The sequence below is a fragment of the Rhamphochromis sp. 'chilingali' genome, assembly GCF_963969265.1.
Source record: "Rhamphochromis sp. 'chilingali' genome assembly, chromosome: 20".
Taxonomy (NCBI): Eukaryota; Metazoa; Chordata; class Actinopteri; order Cichliformes; family Cichlidae; genus Rhamphochromis; species Rhamphochromis sp. 'chilingali'.
In genome coordinates this window covers 9,919,495-9,939,241 of record NC_137947.1, presented here as the reverse complement: position 1 = coordinate 9,939,241, position 19,747 = coordinate 9,919,495, and the positions used below count along the sequence as shown (strand labels likewise).

Genomic DNA, 19,747 nt, shown 5'->3' with positions numbered 1-19,747 from the left:
CTCCAATTGGATGGCAGCGACAAAGAAAACGCCTTAGTAACACATGATTGGTCAACCGTGGAGAAAAAATAACCATGGTAAAGTGTCCGATGTAGCCTACTGGGTGGTTGTTGACACAATACCGGAGACAAAAATGTTGAAAAACTACAACACCCAGTCTTAGAGTACTGGTGTGTTAGGTATGTATGACAGAGTAGCCCGACAGTCGAAGTAAGGTTTTTCTTGGTAACTTACATGTAAGGGATATTGTACCGGGCAATGTAGAGATATAAATGCAACGGAGATTAATGCGCTGCACCTATCTGACGTTGCCTAGCTACTTCGCGCCTGCTCTGTAACGTAGACGAAACATATATATGTAGCTCATCAACACTAGCTGGAGAAGTACAAGGCTTGTAGCGTGCTCTATTGTAACGGCGCTAGCTTAGCATAGCACCAGATGAAGTAGCCGACAGCACACCGGTTTAAAATGATATGAAGGTCTGGATATAACAGTTATATTTTGTGCCTTACTCGACCAGCGTGGAAGTGGATGATTTTATCTTGAGAAAGAAAGACATACTGAATGGTGATACACCATTGTGTTAGCCTGCTAACGCTAGCCCAATAGCAGTGTGGCTAACCGGAATTCAGCACCGGCTAGTTAGCGGACTGAGTCTGCTAAGGTGGGTGGAGTTAAAGTTTCGGTATGTGTTAAGATTCCACGGTAGCATTGTATTTTAAAAGTGGTGTTTTCTGCTCTGCCGGGCATGTTTCATTTCAAATTAATCACTACTGTATGTTCTTAATTTAAAGGGAGCCAGCAAGACGCGAAAACATGGTGCAGAAATGTTTCGTAGTTTTTCAGTGTGAGCGTGAAGAAAAATGCAGCTGTACACTGGTTACAATGTGGCTGAAAGTGGCGTAAACGAGGCAAACTTCCTAAATTGCGATGAATTCAGTTAACCTTTCGGTGCATAAAAGTTCAAAACGACAAAAAATACTGCAAAACTAGTGATACATGCAGTTACAATGTACACACATCAAACATCTGATCAAATATAGTTCCATAGTTTTATTTTTGGTGTCTTTATCACAGACTTTTCTGATCTAGTAGTCACAAATCCAAAACAGCCGCACTTTTTTTTTTAAATTAAGCCGATCTTTGGGAGTTTTAAGTGCCTCACAGGTGAAGTAGTTGTTTTAAGTTATCCAGTGGCTCATGTGACAGTTTTGTCACCACTACAAGGGGAGTTTATAGTTCTGTTGCCCAGTTCTGCGTAAACAGGTCAAAGTGTAACCCATGGTTACACTTTGTTCGTATGAGTAAAATGTGCTATGTGTCTGATTTCAGCTACACTTAAATGGCCTTGAGTCTCACATTCTTCTTGTCATGTCAGCACTCTATTTCCTGTAAAAAGATTCTGTCTTCAGAAAACTTGTTGCCCAATCTGTTATTTAAGAGCTTGGTCGAAGTTTGACGGTGACAAATGACAGATACAAGTAACCTCACTAATAGTATACTTCTTTTTACTCCAGTGTTAGGTGTGTCAAATCTTCGTTTTCTAGAGCTCAGTAGTGTCAACATTAATTCCACCATATTACTTTAGGGTCATTCATCGATTAAATTTAACTGTTTTCTGTTGTGATGTGAGTTAATGTGCTTTTAGTTAATGTCTGCATTTAAAATGTTCCTTTTTAGCATTTGTTAGATTTAAAACTAAATCTGAAGAGCAACTTTTGGTATTTTCTTCTGGTGAGTAAAATTTTAAAGCAAGAGCAAGTGTTACCAGATCACCCCGGGAGTGAGTTGCTGCCCCAAGTGGAGTAGTTAAAGTATGTAGTACAGGGGTGGGGACCTCCAGGCCTCAAGGGCCAGTGTCCTGCAGGTTTTAGATATCACCCTGGGTCAACACATCTGAATCAAGCGATTAGTTCATTACCAGGCCTCTGGAGAATGTTGAGACATGTTGAGGAGGTAAATTAGCCATTTGAATCAGCTGTGTTGGATCAAGGACACATCTGAAACCTGGAGGACACCTGCCCTTGAGTCCTGGAGATCCCCCACCCCTGATATAGTAGTGAGGGATGACGGGAGCAGAAGATCATATTTGAGCATCATCTGCAGTGTGGTGCTTGTGGTACCAGTTGGTCGTAGTGACAAGAGTCCTGAGCATTAAAGTTAAACTGTCAGTTTAACAGTCTCTGTTCCTGTCCCCAGCTATGGTCATGCAAACAGCTTAAATGAGCTTTTCAGGCAATTCCAGTGTTTTGGGCACTTGACTAGGATTCTTCCTTGACACACCTTAGGTGTAGTGTTTCAGGCAGGTTTCACCAGGAGGACACCCGGAGTAGACCAGGATACACTGGAGAGATCTCTCTACTAGTTTGATAATGTCTTGGTGTACCCCTGGAAAGGGCTGATGCGGATGGTTAGTTATTCCACATTCCAGATATTTCGTAACTTGGATGTCAGAACTTGGGAGTGACGTTACTCTTATAATATTTTTTTCCCCTTAAAAACCTGCTGCAAATCATTCATGGATGGAGCCATGAATGTCTTAGACTTTACTAGTGTTTATGCTCAGTGCAGACATCTTGGATTGTTAGCTCTGGGATTGTGGGGCTGCGCTGATGTTCCAAGTAGAAAATCCAAGTTGAGGGGGCATTCCAGATTCAAATTTCAACCGGGAACTTGGAAATTCTGACTTATTTAGGAATACACTGTGTCTCTACTAGAATGCTGCCCCTGTAACCTGGACCAGGAGAAGCAGCAGAAAATCAGTCGACATTTAGAGTATATAAGTCTGTCATTGTACATTAGATGTATTTAACTATTCTGTTTAATGCAAAACGGTTCTAGCACTTAAAAATAAATAAATAAGGCTTTGAAAAATAATGAACCCTGAAAGAAGATGCAGACATTCACACTTTTAGGACATGACTGGGCTTGAAGGCATAATGTTCATTAATGAATTCAAAATTCACATTCCACACGTCAAGCAATAAAAATAACAAATCCAAACAGGAATTTATTTTGTATGTAATAGTTAAAATGGCGTTTTGAATTCATCAGAACTTCAGTGTTCAAAACAAAGTTGCACCCATAGTGGGGTATTTTTATTTTTATTATTATTATTTTTTATGGTTTGTTCTTTGTTCTAGTGACGTTGTTATGAGGCCAAATGACACAGTGCATGCATTCGCTCAAAAACCAAATTTTTCTTTTAATAAATTGCTTTTTGTGTTCTTTATTTTCCATTATAGATATATTGTATAAAGTTGAAGCAATGGACCATGGCACGGAGGCTGCTGCTGACCGAATCTTGCTGGAACCATATAAATACTTGTTACAACTGCCAGGTGAGTCTCTTTGTCTCTCAGTGACCACAGGGGCAGGAAGGAGATGTAGATAAACAAGCAGCTTTAATGTCTTAAGTTTTTAAGTCAGTGCCTACTCAAATCGACCTGGCATGGTTCTCCATGGTTTTCAGGGTTTTCCACTAGGCCATAGTACCTGGTACCAGGTACTTTTTTTTTTTTTAGTACCTGCTCGCCCCGGGTTCAAAGCGATCTGAGTAAAATACTAAAATGCCATCAATACTAAAATACTAAAATGCCATCGATTGGCTGGTCAGTAGTGTCACTCGATGAGTCATAAGAGCGTCTCATTCGGGAAAATTAAACCGCCATTTTTGAAACCCAGCAACGAGGGAGATGATTACAAAAATCAACGCTGTGATCCCCGAGTCTGACAAAAAGCCACAGACTCAGTAGCAGGTATATTCATGCGGCAACATCCACCTTTTTTGTAGCATTCGCGTCATATGTTAATTACGTCGCAGGATGCTTGGATGCGTTGCTATGACGACAACCATGCACATTATGTAGTACTGGATTGTAATTGAAAACCAGTCGAGTTGTGGTGATCCGTGGCGAGTCGATCCAAGTAGGTACTAATGGAAAAGGGGCTTTACATATAGCTGATGAGTACTTTAGCTACACTGACCTGAGCTGCTTGCTTCCTTTTTAGTATTTGTGGAACAGAGCATGAGGACAATATCTTGGATACTGAACACGATAAAAGGCTCCAGTTCAGACACAGTCGGCACAATAAAGATTGGCAGATGTTGGTCTTTTTATAAACACCGTATGATGCTGCAGTACTGGCATATTAGGTGTTAAACTAAAGAATGTCACACAAGCAGTATTTGTTTCTAGTAATCAGGTTTGAAAACGTGGGGTTTGTCTAATTTATGATAACTGGAATAGTCTCATGATGTCCTCACTGCAGGAGTAAACATCTGTCAGACAGTCAAGAACTGTGGGTTTCACAGACGATGAGCTCAGAAACACTCAAATGCTAACTGTGAGAGCAAATGATTCTGACTTCTTCGGGAGTCTGATAAGGGAGTGTGTGCGCAAGTCTGTGACTAATAGACAAGATACACAGATATGGGTTTGGATGTTAGCATATTTCATATTTTATGAGGGGAAAAGGTTCATTGAGGATTCCAGTCTTCTTAAATTATTGGTGTCTGAGGGGAAACTTTGCCAAAAGGATGAGTGTAAAAGAATTATGGTTATACATTGGAAAAGGGATTGTCTTATAATCAGTTGAGCATAATCATAAGTTATAGCTTACAGATTTCAGCTTTTAACAAAGTATTTCAAGTAATTTTGGTGTTTGGCGCATTCGCTCTAATGTCTTTGAAATAAAACCACACTAACTGACTGATATTTGCTATTACATTATAATATGTAGTTTTACAGCAGTATATTGCTTTCTTTTTGTTGAGGGTATTATTTTTTTTTCTAAGCTTTAAAGTTACATGCTTTTTATTTCAATGTTCACCACAGACTGGCTTGACAATAATTTGAGCATAAACCAATTTGCTGTATTTGTAATCTCTTTGATTCGAGTATGAGGCTGTAATTCACAGAATAATGACTTCTAATATTAATAAAATGGAACAGCTGTAGAAATGAGACAATGAAACCCTGAAATGAGCAAGCTGTGCACATCTCTGTGCATGTTTAAGTGTTTTCTTTAGTGTGGATTCTCATTCCTAGCAGCTGTTTTTGAGATTTAATTATTGCTTCAGTTTTGATTGGTCACTTCTCGTCAGTAGAGAAAAGCCTGACCTAACACCAGACGTTAATTTGGATAAATGAGACATGTGCCTGGTATTTGTTAGTAGGGTTGTTTCTCTGCTAGAAGTTGCACCCTTTTTCCTTCCTGGCTCTGTGTTTCACAAATTACATTTTAAATAGGGCTGAACGATATATCGCATTTGCGATAATATCGCGACATGATCAAGTGCAATTTTCTAACCGCAAAGGCTGCGATTATACTGCGATTATATTATACAATTCATGGGCTGCATCCTCCTGAGGCCGCATTTGTAGACCGATTACGTCACAGCGACGCGCCGAAGGCTGTCCAAATTACTACCATATCCCAGAATTCATAGCGCGGCCCAGCCAAACTCCAGTTTCCAGCAATGGCGGCCGCTACTAAGTTTTAAAATTACTCATACTAATCTTTCTGGGTCACAAAATAAACTTTTAACATATTTTCAGGCGAGAAAGTAGTTGTGTAAACATCAAATATCTGCTCGGTTTATCAAGATATCCCATATTTGCAAAAGTGCTTCGACGTTTTCAGAGGCGTCTGCTACCCACCAGCTCGACAGGTAGCCGGGAGCTCGAGGGTTACTGATGCGGCCGAGAACGGCACAACTCCCGGCACATCATTTTCAGATCACCGCGGAGTTTCGCTGCTCGGGTTAAACGTAATATATAAGTCACTTAGACAACCTAAAAATGTTATTGTTGGGCTTTTTTCAGTGTTTTGTTTGTTCGTGAGTAAATCGGTTTGGCTGAGATTAAAGTTATTAGATTAGATAAAATAAAACTTTATTAATCCCCCGGGTGGGTTCCTCCTTGGTTTTCACACAGCTGACTAAACGTCAAACAGAAAACTTATTAAACAGAAGTATGAGACAGTCGAGAATTTACACCAGTGTCTGGTTATATTTTAGATAGCAAGAAGCAGACGGCCGAGTTTATTAAACTCCACCGAGACAGCGGTGACGCTAATCAGAACTAGACCGTCCAATTTCACGCCTTTAAACTTTAAAGGCGTGTTTGTGTGTGTGTTTATACAATTGCTATTATGTTTGCACTTTATGTGTAATGTTACTGACTGCAGAGATCAGTAAGATGTGTGTATTTTTTATTTATTAGTTTTATTTATTTAATATTATTTTTTAATTGAATGACAGTCTAGTAGTTCACAGATGTCAAAAAACTGAGTGTGGTAAAGCCACTGATTTTTTTTTAATGTATATTTCTGCAATCTGCACATTGTACTGACTTTCATTTTAATGTTTACACCAGGGTTCCTTGTCAGCACTTTATGCTCAGATGTTTGTAAGCTAAAAATAAACTATTGTGTATGTTCAAATATACTGTTGTGATTGAAGAAGTTAAATAAAAATGTCAGTCATCAATTCATGCATCACCTCATGTCATCATAACAGAGGTCTGTCTTCCAGGAAAGAACAGTTTAAAATTAATGTAATATAGTATTGGCCATGCTATATGATGTATTGCTTGTCTTTGTTTAATAATACAGAAGACAAAGACCTTAAAAAATAATCGCATATCGCATCGCAATCGCAATATTGGGGCAAAAAATCGCAATTAGATTATTTTCCATAATCGTTCAGCCCTAATTTTAAATGGAACAAAGGATGGCGCCAGGTCTCTATTTTAAGTTGAGGCGATGTTGGTTAATATTGAAAGAACTGCATTTGGAATATACTCGAGACCTTTTAAGGCATAGTGTCTCAATTGTAAGATAGACATATCATTATACTCCTAATGGTTTAGACTATGGCTTTGAGCACTCGGTGAAAACTGCTTTACAGCACAGTTCAATAGGATGAAGGAGGAAAAGATGCCTTAAATGTTGTCTTTGAAGATAAAAATATCTGTTAATCCTGCCTGTGTTTCCAGCTTTTTAGTGTTTTAGTCAGGTAGGAGCTCAGCGGGAGCTGATCAACTAATGGTTTAAATGTTCACCCTCACTTAATCTTCAACTGTGTTTTGTATAAGTGGAGTTAAAATGTGTTTTATCTGTGTGAGACTGGTGTTTATTTAGCCTCATTGCACACTAAATGCAAAAGCCATTTCTTTGAGAACACTCTGTACCTGCAACTCTATAATTAAAGCTTTGGTCCATACGTTTTCGTAAAGTGACAAAATTTTTGTGATTTTTACCCCTGTGCAGCACAACAGTGGATTTTTCACTCCAACAATTAAGATGTGAACAGACTTCATGCTTAAATTCAAAGGGTTTAACAAAAGTATTGCATTAACTGTTTAGGAATTATAGCCATTTTTATACACAGTCCCCGATTTACAGAGGCTCAAAAGTAAATGGCCAAGTCAGTTACAAGCAGTCAGATCTGTTTTCCTTCATTATTTCATGACATATCAGAACTCTTAGTTGGTGGAGTAGTCATTTACTACGACTACTGGGGCCTCCACCAGAGCCCAGCATGTGATAAATGAAGATTATTTTAGATTGGAAATCAAGGAAATTGACTGTAATAGAGTGAAGGAATGAAAAAAGGAAGGTTTAAATGACCATAATGGGTCCATTTGGGGGTGGGACAACCCCGAAATTGTCCACATGAAGTCTTTGTGTGAAGTAATACCACTGTAGATGCCACGTCCTTTTAGGATAAAACAATTGATCTTTTACTTTTTTTTTTCTTTTTTTTTTTTGTTCTGCTCTTTCGGTAGGAAAACAAGTGAGAACAAAACTCGCCCAAGCATTTAACCACTGGCTCAATGTTCCCGAGGACAAACTGCAGGTGAGAAAAATCATCCGTTTTGCTGCCAGAGCTGTCTGGTGTTAATTGTTGCTGACAGATTTAGGAAGGTGAAATGAAACTGTGCTCGTTCAGAACAGGTAGTTTATTTTTGCAATGCGACCATTTTGCATTTTATCAGCAGAGTTGTTCCTAAGTGTAAAGCTTGTGAGAAGAGCTTAGAGCGCACATGATTTATTAAAGGAGATTGTTAATGCAGCTGAGGATTAAGTGGAACGAGATGGTGGGGAAAAAAACGATGCAAAGCTTTTAAAAACTGTTCAGTTTCTCTGCATTTTAAACCCTTGTTTCTCCAGTTTTAATGAATTTCTAAGATTGAATGCATTGTTTACCTTTGGTGTGTTATATTTGTTCATGTTGCTGGAGCATTAGAGATGCACACTTGGGTAACACAGTGACTTGCATATACTTTGTATGTCGCCATTGTGATTCAAACACTGGTTTTCAACTCCGCGGTGCAAGTTTTGTCCATGGCTGTGCTAGTTTGTGGTGCCAGAAGTTGCCTTATTTGGACTAGAGTGTAGTGCCAAGTTATCAGCTAAAGCTAGATATTTTGGTTAACAAAATTAATTCATGGTTCAACAGCGACAGATCTGCTAATTATTACAAAGTAACATACTAATAAACTACAGTTACACTCGCCAAGACTGAAGCACAAACATCTGTGATGAACTGTACCACACATGTACAGTCAATCGGCTTAAAACATGCACGCAGAATGAAGAGGTCCAGTTTAATAAGGTAAAGCCTAGTAGACTATGAAGTTGGGCATCTTTAACGAGTGTCTATGGGGATTGGTTCTGTTTTTGACGCTGGTCTCAAGTGGCCACCACAGGAATTTCCAGTTTTATCACTTCCTTGTTGGCTTCCTTTTTCAGCCTGCTGCTGGTTAAAGGTACACTGTGTAAAATGTCACTGCTAGATGTCGGTGGATTGCAGATTTCATTCAGCTGAACTTTGTTTTCTTACCCCTCCCAATTCAAGTGATGGTGGCTGCTGTAAGACAAACAACTCTGGCCAGCTGTAGTGAGTCAGTTTAGCTCAGCTGTCAATGCCTCCACATCGGTTTATTTTCGAGAAGGCTTTATAACTTTGTAAAAGGAGTTCAATATGAATTGATGAGTCAGTGAAGCTCATTTCTGTCTGATGACAGTGATACTGAAATTAGTTGTTGAGGACTTTTCTTTCTGTAAGTGCTGCCGTTTTTGCTGCTGTTAGCGGTTTTAGTGTGACTGATCTAACATTGTTGAACCTGTTTTTTTTTTGTTTTGTTTTGTTTTGTTTTGTTTTGTTTTTAAAGGACAGCCAAGCTTAACATTAACTGGCATAATGTTAGCTTTTAATCAGCTGTGGTTGATTAGCTGGCTCGTTGTCAGCAGTTTGGAGGCTAATTTCCTGATGATATGTAATTGTAACAATATTGGGAATAAATAAGTTTGTTTATGCATGTTTTTGTGTGTTAGAGCCCTGACTTCAGCTTAGGAGATGGAATTGGGTCGGCAACTGTATTCAAGATGGGAGGGCAACATGGTAGCTTCCAAAAACCAGTGCCCGTCTGTCTTTGTAATGGATTAATTCTAACTTGATAGGAATGCATCTCTGTGTGTTGGCGATGCCGTAATTGTTGCATTACGTAATTGCATACCAATCGCTGTGCGCTTAGAAGTAAATTCTCTTTTTTATAAAATAACCTCAAAATGACTGACTGTACCTTTTTAATGAATTGTCATTTTATAACTGCTAGTGACCTTGTTTACATTACATGTAGCCAGCTGACTGCTTTAAGAGAGGAGTGTGAGGTGTGACAGCTACAAGGCATGATTCCTTATCCCATCTGTACATCTCTAAATTGACGGCCACATTATTACACGTTTAGAGGGCCGATTCAAAAAGACCTCATGTTGCTCTGATGACTGGTCATTGAGCTAGTTAGAGGCACAAGGTTCATTCATCATCCAGCTTTGTGGCTTGAAGCTAAATTTGATGCAACTAACAACACCAAGCTGTGTCAGATCAGGGCATGTTGTGTAGACATTTTTATTTATTTATTTATTTATTTTTTAAATCTATTTTTATGACACTGATTTCCATCCCCTGAATGCCACAGAAGCTCCCAGTAAACTCCACTAAGGAATGGTCTACATAGAAATGCAGAGAAGAACAAATGAAATATGTCAAACAATCCCTTTTATTGGCTACACTATATAAAGACATTAAATGCAATACATCAGAAAAACAAGATAACTCCATGCCTAGAGGTATGCTAAACACTGTAAAAATGTATGTGGTGATACATGTTTTACTTCCAATAGTACGTGTTTGTGGCTTTACTCACTGAATTCAGTTCAGTGTATATTTGTTCATACAAGTTTCACTGCTTACACTCTTTTTTTATGAGTTTGTGTGCATGCTGGGCATCACATCACCCTTTCACTAGAAGACTGGGATGGAAATTTCATAATGATTGCAGAACTTCTCAATTGTCTTCTTTTGTTTCATTTTCTCTGAAGCTGGATGGACAAATGAAAGCAAATGTGGATTAACAGCAGTTTCAGTATGATGTGGCAGCTGCTGTTTATATTGGGATGTTTCAAGATGAAAAGCATTTAAAACTTGGATGATCTTTTAAAGAAAGTTATGCTTAGTTGTAGGTTTTTTTTTTGTTTAGTTTTTTATAAAAGTGGGTAGGCCATAGTCGCTATAGATTATTTTATACAATATATTCCAGATGTTAGTAAATCGTAAAGTAGGGCTGGGCCATATCATACCATTCACGGTAATACCGGTATAATGTTGGGCAACGATATGAGTAAAACGCGCATGCGCAGTGCCGTCGGTATTACCGTGGTTTGTTTGTTTGTTTTTTTTGTTTTTTGTTTTTTTGGGGTGGGGGGGAGGATACGGCAAAATCGACAGTGCCCTGTATAATCCCGTGGGCCTTATGTATGAATTCTGGTTGTGTTTACTGACCTTTATGTCGTACACGGCGCTCGAAAATCTGTCAAATGTTTTAGTACGACTTTGCAAAGCTACGAAGCCGCACCGCTTGATGGATTGTCGGAGCATTACGGCTATCGTAGGCAGGAGCCTCGCGGAGTGATACGTACTGTGCTTCAACATAATATTACCGTATTGTGTGTGTGTGTGTGTGTGTGTGTATAACCTCTTTTAAGTTTTGTGGATATTATACATGGTTATGCTGAGGATATGTCGGCCAATTTCCACTGGAAATGTTTATGTATTTAAGATGTACTGTACTTGCGTTAATCTCCAGTGAAAGGCTACTTCTTTTTCAGCTTCTTGTGCTCTGATCACCTTTGTGAGACGGGGATTAGTGGATTCAAGTCACGGACTGCTTCCAGAGTAAAAACCTACAGTTCCACTCATCCATTAGATTGTTGTAGCATGTTCTTGGCTGCCTGATTAGAGTGCTACAGACACATTGAAATACAGACCGCAGGCAGATTGAAATTTCTTGAATTCCTCCCTTTTTCTCTGTCAAATGAATTTCAGATTAGCCATTCTGGATTTATTGGTTTTATTGAGCAGGGCCCTTGCCTTTGTCTCCTTAGGGCGATCAGGCTATTGATCCTATTATACTGATAGCATTAGCATTGTACTGACTCAATACTGTTCTTGTTTGCATTGACAAAGCTACCTAATCTGTGTTTTCTGAATCTGCATGCCTTTTTATGGTGGAAAATGCAGAAGTGCTGAGCCTGTCGGGTCTCATTACAGTTGCTGTTCAACAGGTCTGTTTGTCCTGAATGTTTTATAAACCCCTCACAAATAGAGGAATCTTAGCTCTGCAGTAAAGTGAGGTCTCTCACGGTTGTCTCCTGTATAGTCTCCCGTAGTTTCCAAAGAGGAGTCCAGTCTTATTTTTGATGACCATTTTCAGGCATCTATTTAACAAAAACTAAGTACACGGATACAGTTTGTGGGGGAAAGTAATAAAGTTGTCATCAGTGCGGTCATGTCAGCGGTTCCCATGAGACACTGTTTACCTCAGTCTTTAATCACATTCTGCAGCTTTTACAGCAGATTGAAATAAACTCAGATTGCAAAAAGAATAACCTAAACAGTTTAGCCTGCAGTGTCATGTTTGATTATTTTCACACTGTATGTAGGTCAAATTTATTAAAGCTGAGAAAACACTTTATGAATCCTTAGTTTTGAGTTTGGTTGAGTCTGCGATGTTGTTGACAGGGTGTATGACGTGCATTCATAAGCAAGCTGTGTGAACATCTACTCGCGTTCTCCTGATAATTCCACTTTAGTGGATACTTCCCTGTTACGGTGCAGCAGTTGGTTTAAATCTACTTCAGATACAACAGCCCTGTCTCTTCCACGCATCTCCCTCCGTCTCTGTAGAAGCCCCATAAACTCCTGCTGAACCCACAATGCAGATTGAGAGCGCGCTCCTCGTCATCATCAGTGTACTGCCAAGAAGTCATCGTTGCCGCCGCCATGGAAACAACCATGGCTTCAGATAGATGGAGGCAGTGACAGCGGTACTCTCTCTCGTTCACTTGGCAGTGCATTTTTTATCAAGCCCCATATGTGCTTCTGTACTGCGTATGACAGCACAGGTGGTGGAGGCTTGGGGAAATTCCCCGTGTTCATCATTTTCCTTGTGACCTTTAGCTGATGGCTTTCCTTTTGTTTTCTCTGACACTGATGCTATATTTTTTTATATACAGTCTTTTACTTTAGATGATGTTCATGAGTGCTCGCAACCTCAGGCCAAGAGCTTCTCATGTTTTTGTGACAGAGTGGGACAACAGGGGAGGAAAAAAAAGACTTGGAATCAATGTCAGGTTCTCATGAAATGTGGATAAAAATGTAACTACTGGAATAATGAAGGCATGCTTAAAGTATTTCCGATGCACGGGCTGGCATTTGAACTTGTAATATCTGACGAGGTTATTATTACATGCAGCGGATGACCTGCAGACAATCACATCACAGTAAAAGCTGGACCAGGTTAGATAGTCAGCAGCATCAGTATCATACGTTATAACAGGAAATTTTCAAAACCATGCATTTTGGTAAAATAAGGTTAAAATACCGATACTTCTCTGTTTTGAAAACTGATATGAAGATGTCAAGCTCAGTAAGTTGTGCAGAATAGTGAAGAAAAGTCTTTGCCGTGTATGGGAGTATTTTAGCTTTAATCAAGGTGAATTAGTTTGTACGACTTGGTCTCAAAATGGCTTAAAATGGTAATTCTTTGAACCGCCTCTCTGTTCAGTCCATTAATGTGACGTTATCAGCCAAGACAACAAATGTCAACTGGTTCTTCAGCAATAATCTATGGAAGACGTTAGGTGAGTGTCTATTAACTAATTTGCTATGCATTTAAATGGAAATTTGGACAAACTAGTCTGAGATTTGGAAAGTTTTACTCTTAAAACATGGGCAGCACTGTGGCGCTGTGGTTCGCATTGCTACTGGGTTTGTTTGTGTGGGTTCTTGCTGGGTACTCTGGCTTCTTCCCACAATCCACAGGTCCCTGCAACCCTGAATTGGATACGTGGAAGAGAATGGATTGATATTCCCAAACGTTTCTAACTTTTTTTATTTTATTTTATTTTTTTATTTTTTTACAAAGAATCATTTAGGAGATGCGAAACACATCTGAGCCCATAGTGACCATTACTAATGAGTATAAAATAATATAAATTATTTTATGCCACATGTCTGCTCTGCAGTAGGTTATTACTGATTTATTTATTTAACTAACAGAACAGTTGTGAAACACGGAGGGGATTTTAGCATGTTGAGGCCTGCTTTGAAACAGTAGCTATAAAGCCTATGCAGGTCGCTTTGACTCAATCCTCAGATCCAGAATACCAGCAAGCCAGCAGCATTGACAGTGAAAGCAAACAAATCTGTTCACACACTGTTAAACCCTGTTTACCTCTGACTTTTTGTTTTGACTTGGATTCCATAGCTGAGGACTAGTCATTCATGTGTATGTGTTCATGCAAGCACCACTATTGATGTTCAGCAAAAGGGGGATGCGGTGCCAGGGGACAGATGTAGGACATGACCCACATAATAGCTAAAAATACAACATTAAAACGTAATTTTTTTTCTGTGTATAGGGTTCACATTTTCTAACGTCATAACTCTGATCTAGTTATTACCAGAGACACTGGTTGTAGTACAAACCATTTCTACCATCTTCACCTTCACTTCACGTATTGACCCCAACCAGTTAACCAGCATTGGTTTAAGCAGCTATTTATGGGCTCACTATTTGTTACCTAGTCCTCACATTTATTGCTACGGTGACTAACATCACTATCGCTGTGTGCCCAGAAGAGGTGTCAGGTTAGAAATGTGGATAACTATTTGTAATAAACCTGTATTACAGGATTTCTCTCACAGTAGTCAGTTATTTAATTAGTTCAGAGCTCACTTATCCACATAGTTGAAATTTCTCTGGCTTCACTGCACTGCTTAAAAATGATACGCTTCTGTTTGCTCTTATTAAAACAAGAGCATGTGAAGGCAAAATATGGGAACTCGGCATAAATACTAACATGATTATTTATTTTTAAATGAATCCCAGATAACAGCTGTGGATTTTTCAACATTGGCAGAATATCTATAAATCCATAAATCATTTGGACACTAAAACACTAAAATGGATGAATGAAGCTATTTTTTTGTGAATGACACAATCCAGTAGGCATGGTGTGAGTGACCAGTGCTGCAGCCTGCTTCAGGTATAAATGTGATCACCTGCTGTAATCTCGCCAAGTGTGACGGTTTTATGGCAGAACATAACTGGCTTGTTGTTTTCATTTACCTCCTGTCATCATGTCAGACTCGGTATGCTTGTTTTTTGTGAATGTGTCTCTGCATTTTTAATAGATTACTGATTATAGCTTTAGCAAACTGAGTTTCTGCGTCACTAACCTCTTGTGATAATCAATATAGACTTGCGGAGTAGTGGCACTCGGGGCTCAAACAGCATTATGCAGTGACAGCCTGACTCATTAAATTCCTTGGAGAATGGAGACACTTAAAAGTCCAAAACCTGAAAATTGTTTGTGCTTGTGTTCGGGTTTGATTGCTGCTGCTGTTATCTGAAGCGCTCTAGCTGAATTTCAAGTTGATTGAGCCATTGTTTCTTTTTTGTTTTTTCCCTGATGGTGCATTGTAATTTGCAGTGAACCTTTTTAAATACTTCAGGTTGTTGTTGTTGTTGTTGTTGTGGTGTTTGTTGTTTCCATCTAAATAATACATTTTCATGTTCATGCATGCATTTATTGTAGCTTTATCCACGTCCCCTGCTTTGTAAGTGGCTCACTGAGGTTTCAGGGTGAGCAAGTGTTTGGGACCCTGCCGAAGGAAAGGTTGTGTTTGGCTGATAAACTGCTCAACTGGCCTAGCCTTGGCCATCTGCCTGACCCACTGAGTCACTCTTTGTGCTCTCAGGCCTCATACAAACAGCTTTCATTACCAGGCCACCCCACTTGTCTTTTAAATCAGCAGGGCACTCGAGCAGGCTGTAAGGCCAGCTCAGGACAGCAGACACCTGATGGCCACTGTGACTGTTGTGAGTCGACGTGGGCCGTTTTTGGGTTAACGGGGTGTGTGTGTGTATGTGTGGGGCTCGGTTTTCCACTGATAAATGAATACTATTATTTGGCATTGGTTCGTGAAGCACAGCATAAACAGTATGTGGTACATGTGTGCTGCCACATAGTGGTGAAGATCAGGATAGAATATATCTACAGTGCCCTTGACTCACCACAGCAGTGCTCTGTATGTTGAGGCTGGTAGGTCATATTGTATTAAAAAGCTTGTCAGTACACTCATTGTAATGACTAAGGTTAAGCATTCAGCCTTCCTCATCGTCTCTGTGGAGGAGGTTAAAGTGCACCAAGCCCAGCAATGACGCCTCTAATTGCTCAACCATGCATTTCCTATAACCTCGTCAAAGCTCTGTGTCTCTCCTGACAGCTGCTCCGTCACAGTGTGAGTCTGCTCCGGGCCAGAGTGCATCTTTGCTGAGCTCTTCATGCTCAGACTGACTGCTTAGCTTGTTTCAGCACCAACTGTTTTGTTTACTGATGAAGACTTTGACTTGTGGAGCAGTGCAGACAAGAGTGTAGACATGGCACCCTCTGCTGTATACAAGTTGTAATGCATAATTTACACAGAGCCTCTGACAACCTGTTGGAGTCGGTTTGAGCTGGAGGAGAGACTGTTTGTTTCTTTAAAAATATTTCCTCTGCACTGGAAGCTCTCGTAAAGATAAAACATTAACAACTGTACAAGAAGGTATTTTACTTCCGGATACATTTTTATATGAATTAACACAAACACACTTGTTCTTATGTCCAGGTGATCATTGAGGTGACTGAGATGCTACACAATGCCAGCCTGCTGATAGATGACATTGAGGATAGCTCCAAGCTGCGTCGAGGCTTCCCTGTGGCACACAGCATCTATGGCGTTCCTTCTGTTATCAACTCGGCCAACTACGTGTACTTCCTGGGGTTGGAGAAGGTGCTGATCCTGGAGCACCCTGAGGCGGTGCGAGTGTTTACCCGTCAGCTTCTTGAGTTGCATCGCGGTCAGGGCCTCGACATCCACTGGAGAGACACCTACACCTGTCCCACCGAGCAGGAGTACCGCAAAATGGTGCTGCAGAAGACAGGAGGGCTGTTCGGCCTCGCTGTAGGCCTGATGCAGCTCTTCTCAGACTGGAAGCAGGACCTGAAACCCCTCTTGGACACATTGGGCCTTTTTTTCCAGATCCGTGACGATTACGCCAACTTGAGTTCCCGCGAGTACAGCGAGAACAAGAGTTTCTGCGAGGACCTGACCGAGGGCAAGTTCTCCTTCCCCACCATTCATGCCATATGGTCACGTCCGGAGAGCACTCAGGTGCAGAACATCCTGAGGCAGCGCACGGAGAACATGGACATCAAACGATACTGCGTGGACTACCTGGAAAAGGTGGGCTCATTTGCTTACACCCGCCAGACTCTGCGGGAACTGGAGATTGAGGCCTACCGGCTCATTAGGGAGTTTGGGGGAAACCCTCAGCTGGAAAGCCTGGTCAAACATCTTAGCCAGATGCATCACGAGGCCGAGGCCACAGCAGAGTCTAGCTGTGAGCCGCCCTCCAGCCAAAACCACTGACCGGATATTTACCTTAAATGCTGCGTGACTCCCATGCACTCCAGCACACAGATCCTTAGCTGATGCACTGATACAGACACGCACATTCCTGAAAACCTCAGTACATACCAGAACATCTCCTTCACACACTATGCTGAGTCTTCATCACTGAATTCAGAAAGCAGACCAGTCCCAAATGTTGCCTTTTGGTTTTGTGTTCATGAAGGCATCCTGCAAGAGTTGCTTTATTGTACACATAACTAACTTTTGTATCAAAGTGTAACAGTTCAATCAGCGGAAGACATGAATTGAAATTAACTTTGTTTGGTTTTTTTCCATTTTTTCTGAAAATGAAAACTACCAAGATGGCAAAAAAGCTTTTACGCCTTTTGATGTGCACAACAGTGCATAAATGTATTTCTCCCCTCCTTGTAAGCAAATGTAAATTGTTTATCTAAGAGCAAGTCTCTTCCCCCCCCCCTCTCATGTTTAAAAATAGGATGTGGATGTCTTGGGCTTATATGTGGTTTGGAGCTCCTTAATCATCAAACCACCAGAGTGCCAAGCTTATAGGAAAGACCTCCACCACTGTACTGTCTCCTTGTTACGTAACACACTGGTTTTACATGCAAAGTAGTGTTCCTGTTGCTCATGCTCTCAGTATTTGAATACTATGTTTTTGTTTCAACAGAGGTCTTTACACCTCGAACACTTCATTAGTGTCATACTGGTATTTATTAGGAAACAACTCTGTGCAGTAACACCTTGTTTGTACTTATTTAATAAAAAAAGTTCTTTAAAGATCACCTGTGGAAAGCAGTTCCTGGCATTAGTGCCAGTTTGATCTTTTGAATCTATTACAGTAACTAATCTGAGGACAGATGTGCAAATGACAGAAGCTGTTCATGGAGATTCTTCAGCACTGGAGTAGTGCTAGTAATAAAAATTACAATTGCAAAAATATATTATATAATGAATTGAGTCACTATAAAAGCAGGGGTTGTTATAATCTGGATGTATAAATTTAATTGACTAATTTTAATGAATTGCACTGATAACATTGATGTTACTGAAATTTCTTTTTTTTTAAATAAGCTTAATAAATGGAAAGCTGAAGTGAAACTGGAAAGTCTAAGTTATAAAAATGTGGGTTTTTTTTTTTGTTTTTTTTAGATAAAATCCATGAATGTTATGTCAATTTAAAAGATGAAATACTGATAACATTTTAAAATTTATGAAAGTCGCACTTCACAAAGAATCTGTTCTTTTTTGAAACTGAAATAGCTTTTTGCCACAAAACACACCTTTAAAAAATATATATATTTACAACATATCTTAAAGTTTTAAATATTTCAGATATTCTGATTCTTTTCATACAATGACATTTCTGCCCTTTAGTGTCACCTAATGTCCTCTGTGTGTGGTTAACCCCCCGAAACAGCTGTGTATTATGTCAGGAGATGCAGTTAATAATTTCCAACAATTTTGAAGGACAAAGTTTTGCTCACATATACAGTAGCAGTCCAACATAAGAAATGACAATTACAACTTTTTACAGGCCAACCTGACATGTAGCTACATTTCTCCAGAGCTACACATCAGGTTACGTATGTTTCCCGGTGAAGAAACAGTTTAATGTTGCTAATTCAATCTGTTTGCTGCTGCCCTCTTGGCCATGTCTCCTTTGTTTTTAAAGGGAAAAAAAAGATCTTGGCTCCTGGTGGGAGTAACCTGGTTAAATAAAGGTTAAAGAAATAAATAAAGTTTGAGCTTTTTGACGTGACTTCCTGGCGACAGTCATCAACAATACTCAGACTGTGCTGTTTAAACAGTGTTCAGTTGGTACTAAGGGGTCTGAATAGGAAACTGAAAGCGTTCGACCCCTTACATTTATCACGCTATATTTGTCACACTTACATGTTTCAGATCATCAAGCAAATTTTAACATTGGACAAAGCTAACCTGAGTAAATACTAAATGCAGCTTTCAAATGATAATTTCGGTGATTAAGGGAGAAAAGTTGTCCAAACCTACCAGTGTGTGTCTCTCATTTATCCTGCACGCACACAACCACAACACATGGGCCCATCATTACAGAACACAGAGGCACCATTATCTGTAGTGTATGTAATCATAAGCTGTCTCCTGTTACAGCAGATGTGTATTTAGTTTTCAAGGTTATCGGTGCTTTTACATCTGCATGCTGAACAGTACGGCCTCTGAGATTATTACAGAATTGCCTGCTTTGATTTGAGGAAGCTTGACTGAATACATGCATACAGAGCCTGGCTCCTCTGGATGCGGTTGGTGCTTGGTCTGAAAAAACAAGACAACAAAACCAAACTGGGCGCCGCTCATCTAAATCCTGCGTTAGCTTCTGTTAATACTGTGGTGAGTTTTTCCTGAGCTGCTGAAAGACGGGCAGAGCTGCGGAGGGCGGCTATCTGTTCTCAACAGCTCTGTTCACTCAGTGAAGCCCCAGATCTTGACAGCTGCAATTCAATTAATTACGTGTCCTTAAGATTGAATTATGGTTTCACTAAAAAAAAAAAAAAAAAAAAGCATCTATTAATCAAAATGTCCATTTTTTTATAAATCTGTGGGACCGGCGCCTCTGCTAATTTGCCTTCCAAGCAGCCGCAAGTGCAGGAAAATGTGATGCAAATGCATTTCTGATTTGATAAATAGTGGAGATGTATGAAGTGGCTTTCGCAGAG

At 39.9% G+C, this 19,747-nt stretch overlaps 1 protein-coding gene across 6 annotated transcripts; it reads left to right on the top strand.

Moving 5' to 3' along the window:
- The first annotated feature begins 157 nt into the window (after positions 1–157).
- On the top strand, positions 158–18,210 carry ggps1 (geranylgeranyl diphosphate synthase 1). Of its 6 annotated transcripts, none has more exons than XM_080868835.1 (4): positions 158–179; positions 3,247–3,342; positions 7,795–7,865; positions 16,248–18,210. In XM_080868835.1, the coding sequence occupies exons 2-4, from the start codon at positions 3,270–3,272 to the stop codon at positions 17,049–17,051; spliced, it is 948 nt and encodes a 315-aa protein (XP_080724961.1). In that variant the 5' UTR covers positions 158–179; positions 3,247–3,269; the 3' UTR covers positions 17,052–18,210. The 6 variants fall into 6 exon arrangements, with proteins under 6 accessions (XP_080724961.1, XP_080724964.1, XP_080724959.1 ...); XM_080868833.1 differs by lacking the exon at positions 158–179 and adding an exon at positions 186–665; XM_080868834.1 differs by lacking the exon at positions 158–179 and adding an exon at positions 186–686.
- Positions 18,211–19,747: the final 1,537 nt, after the last annotated feature.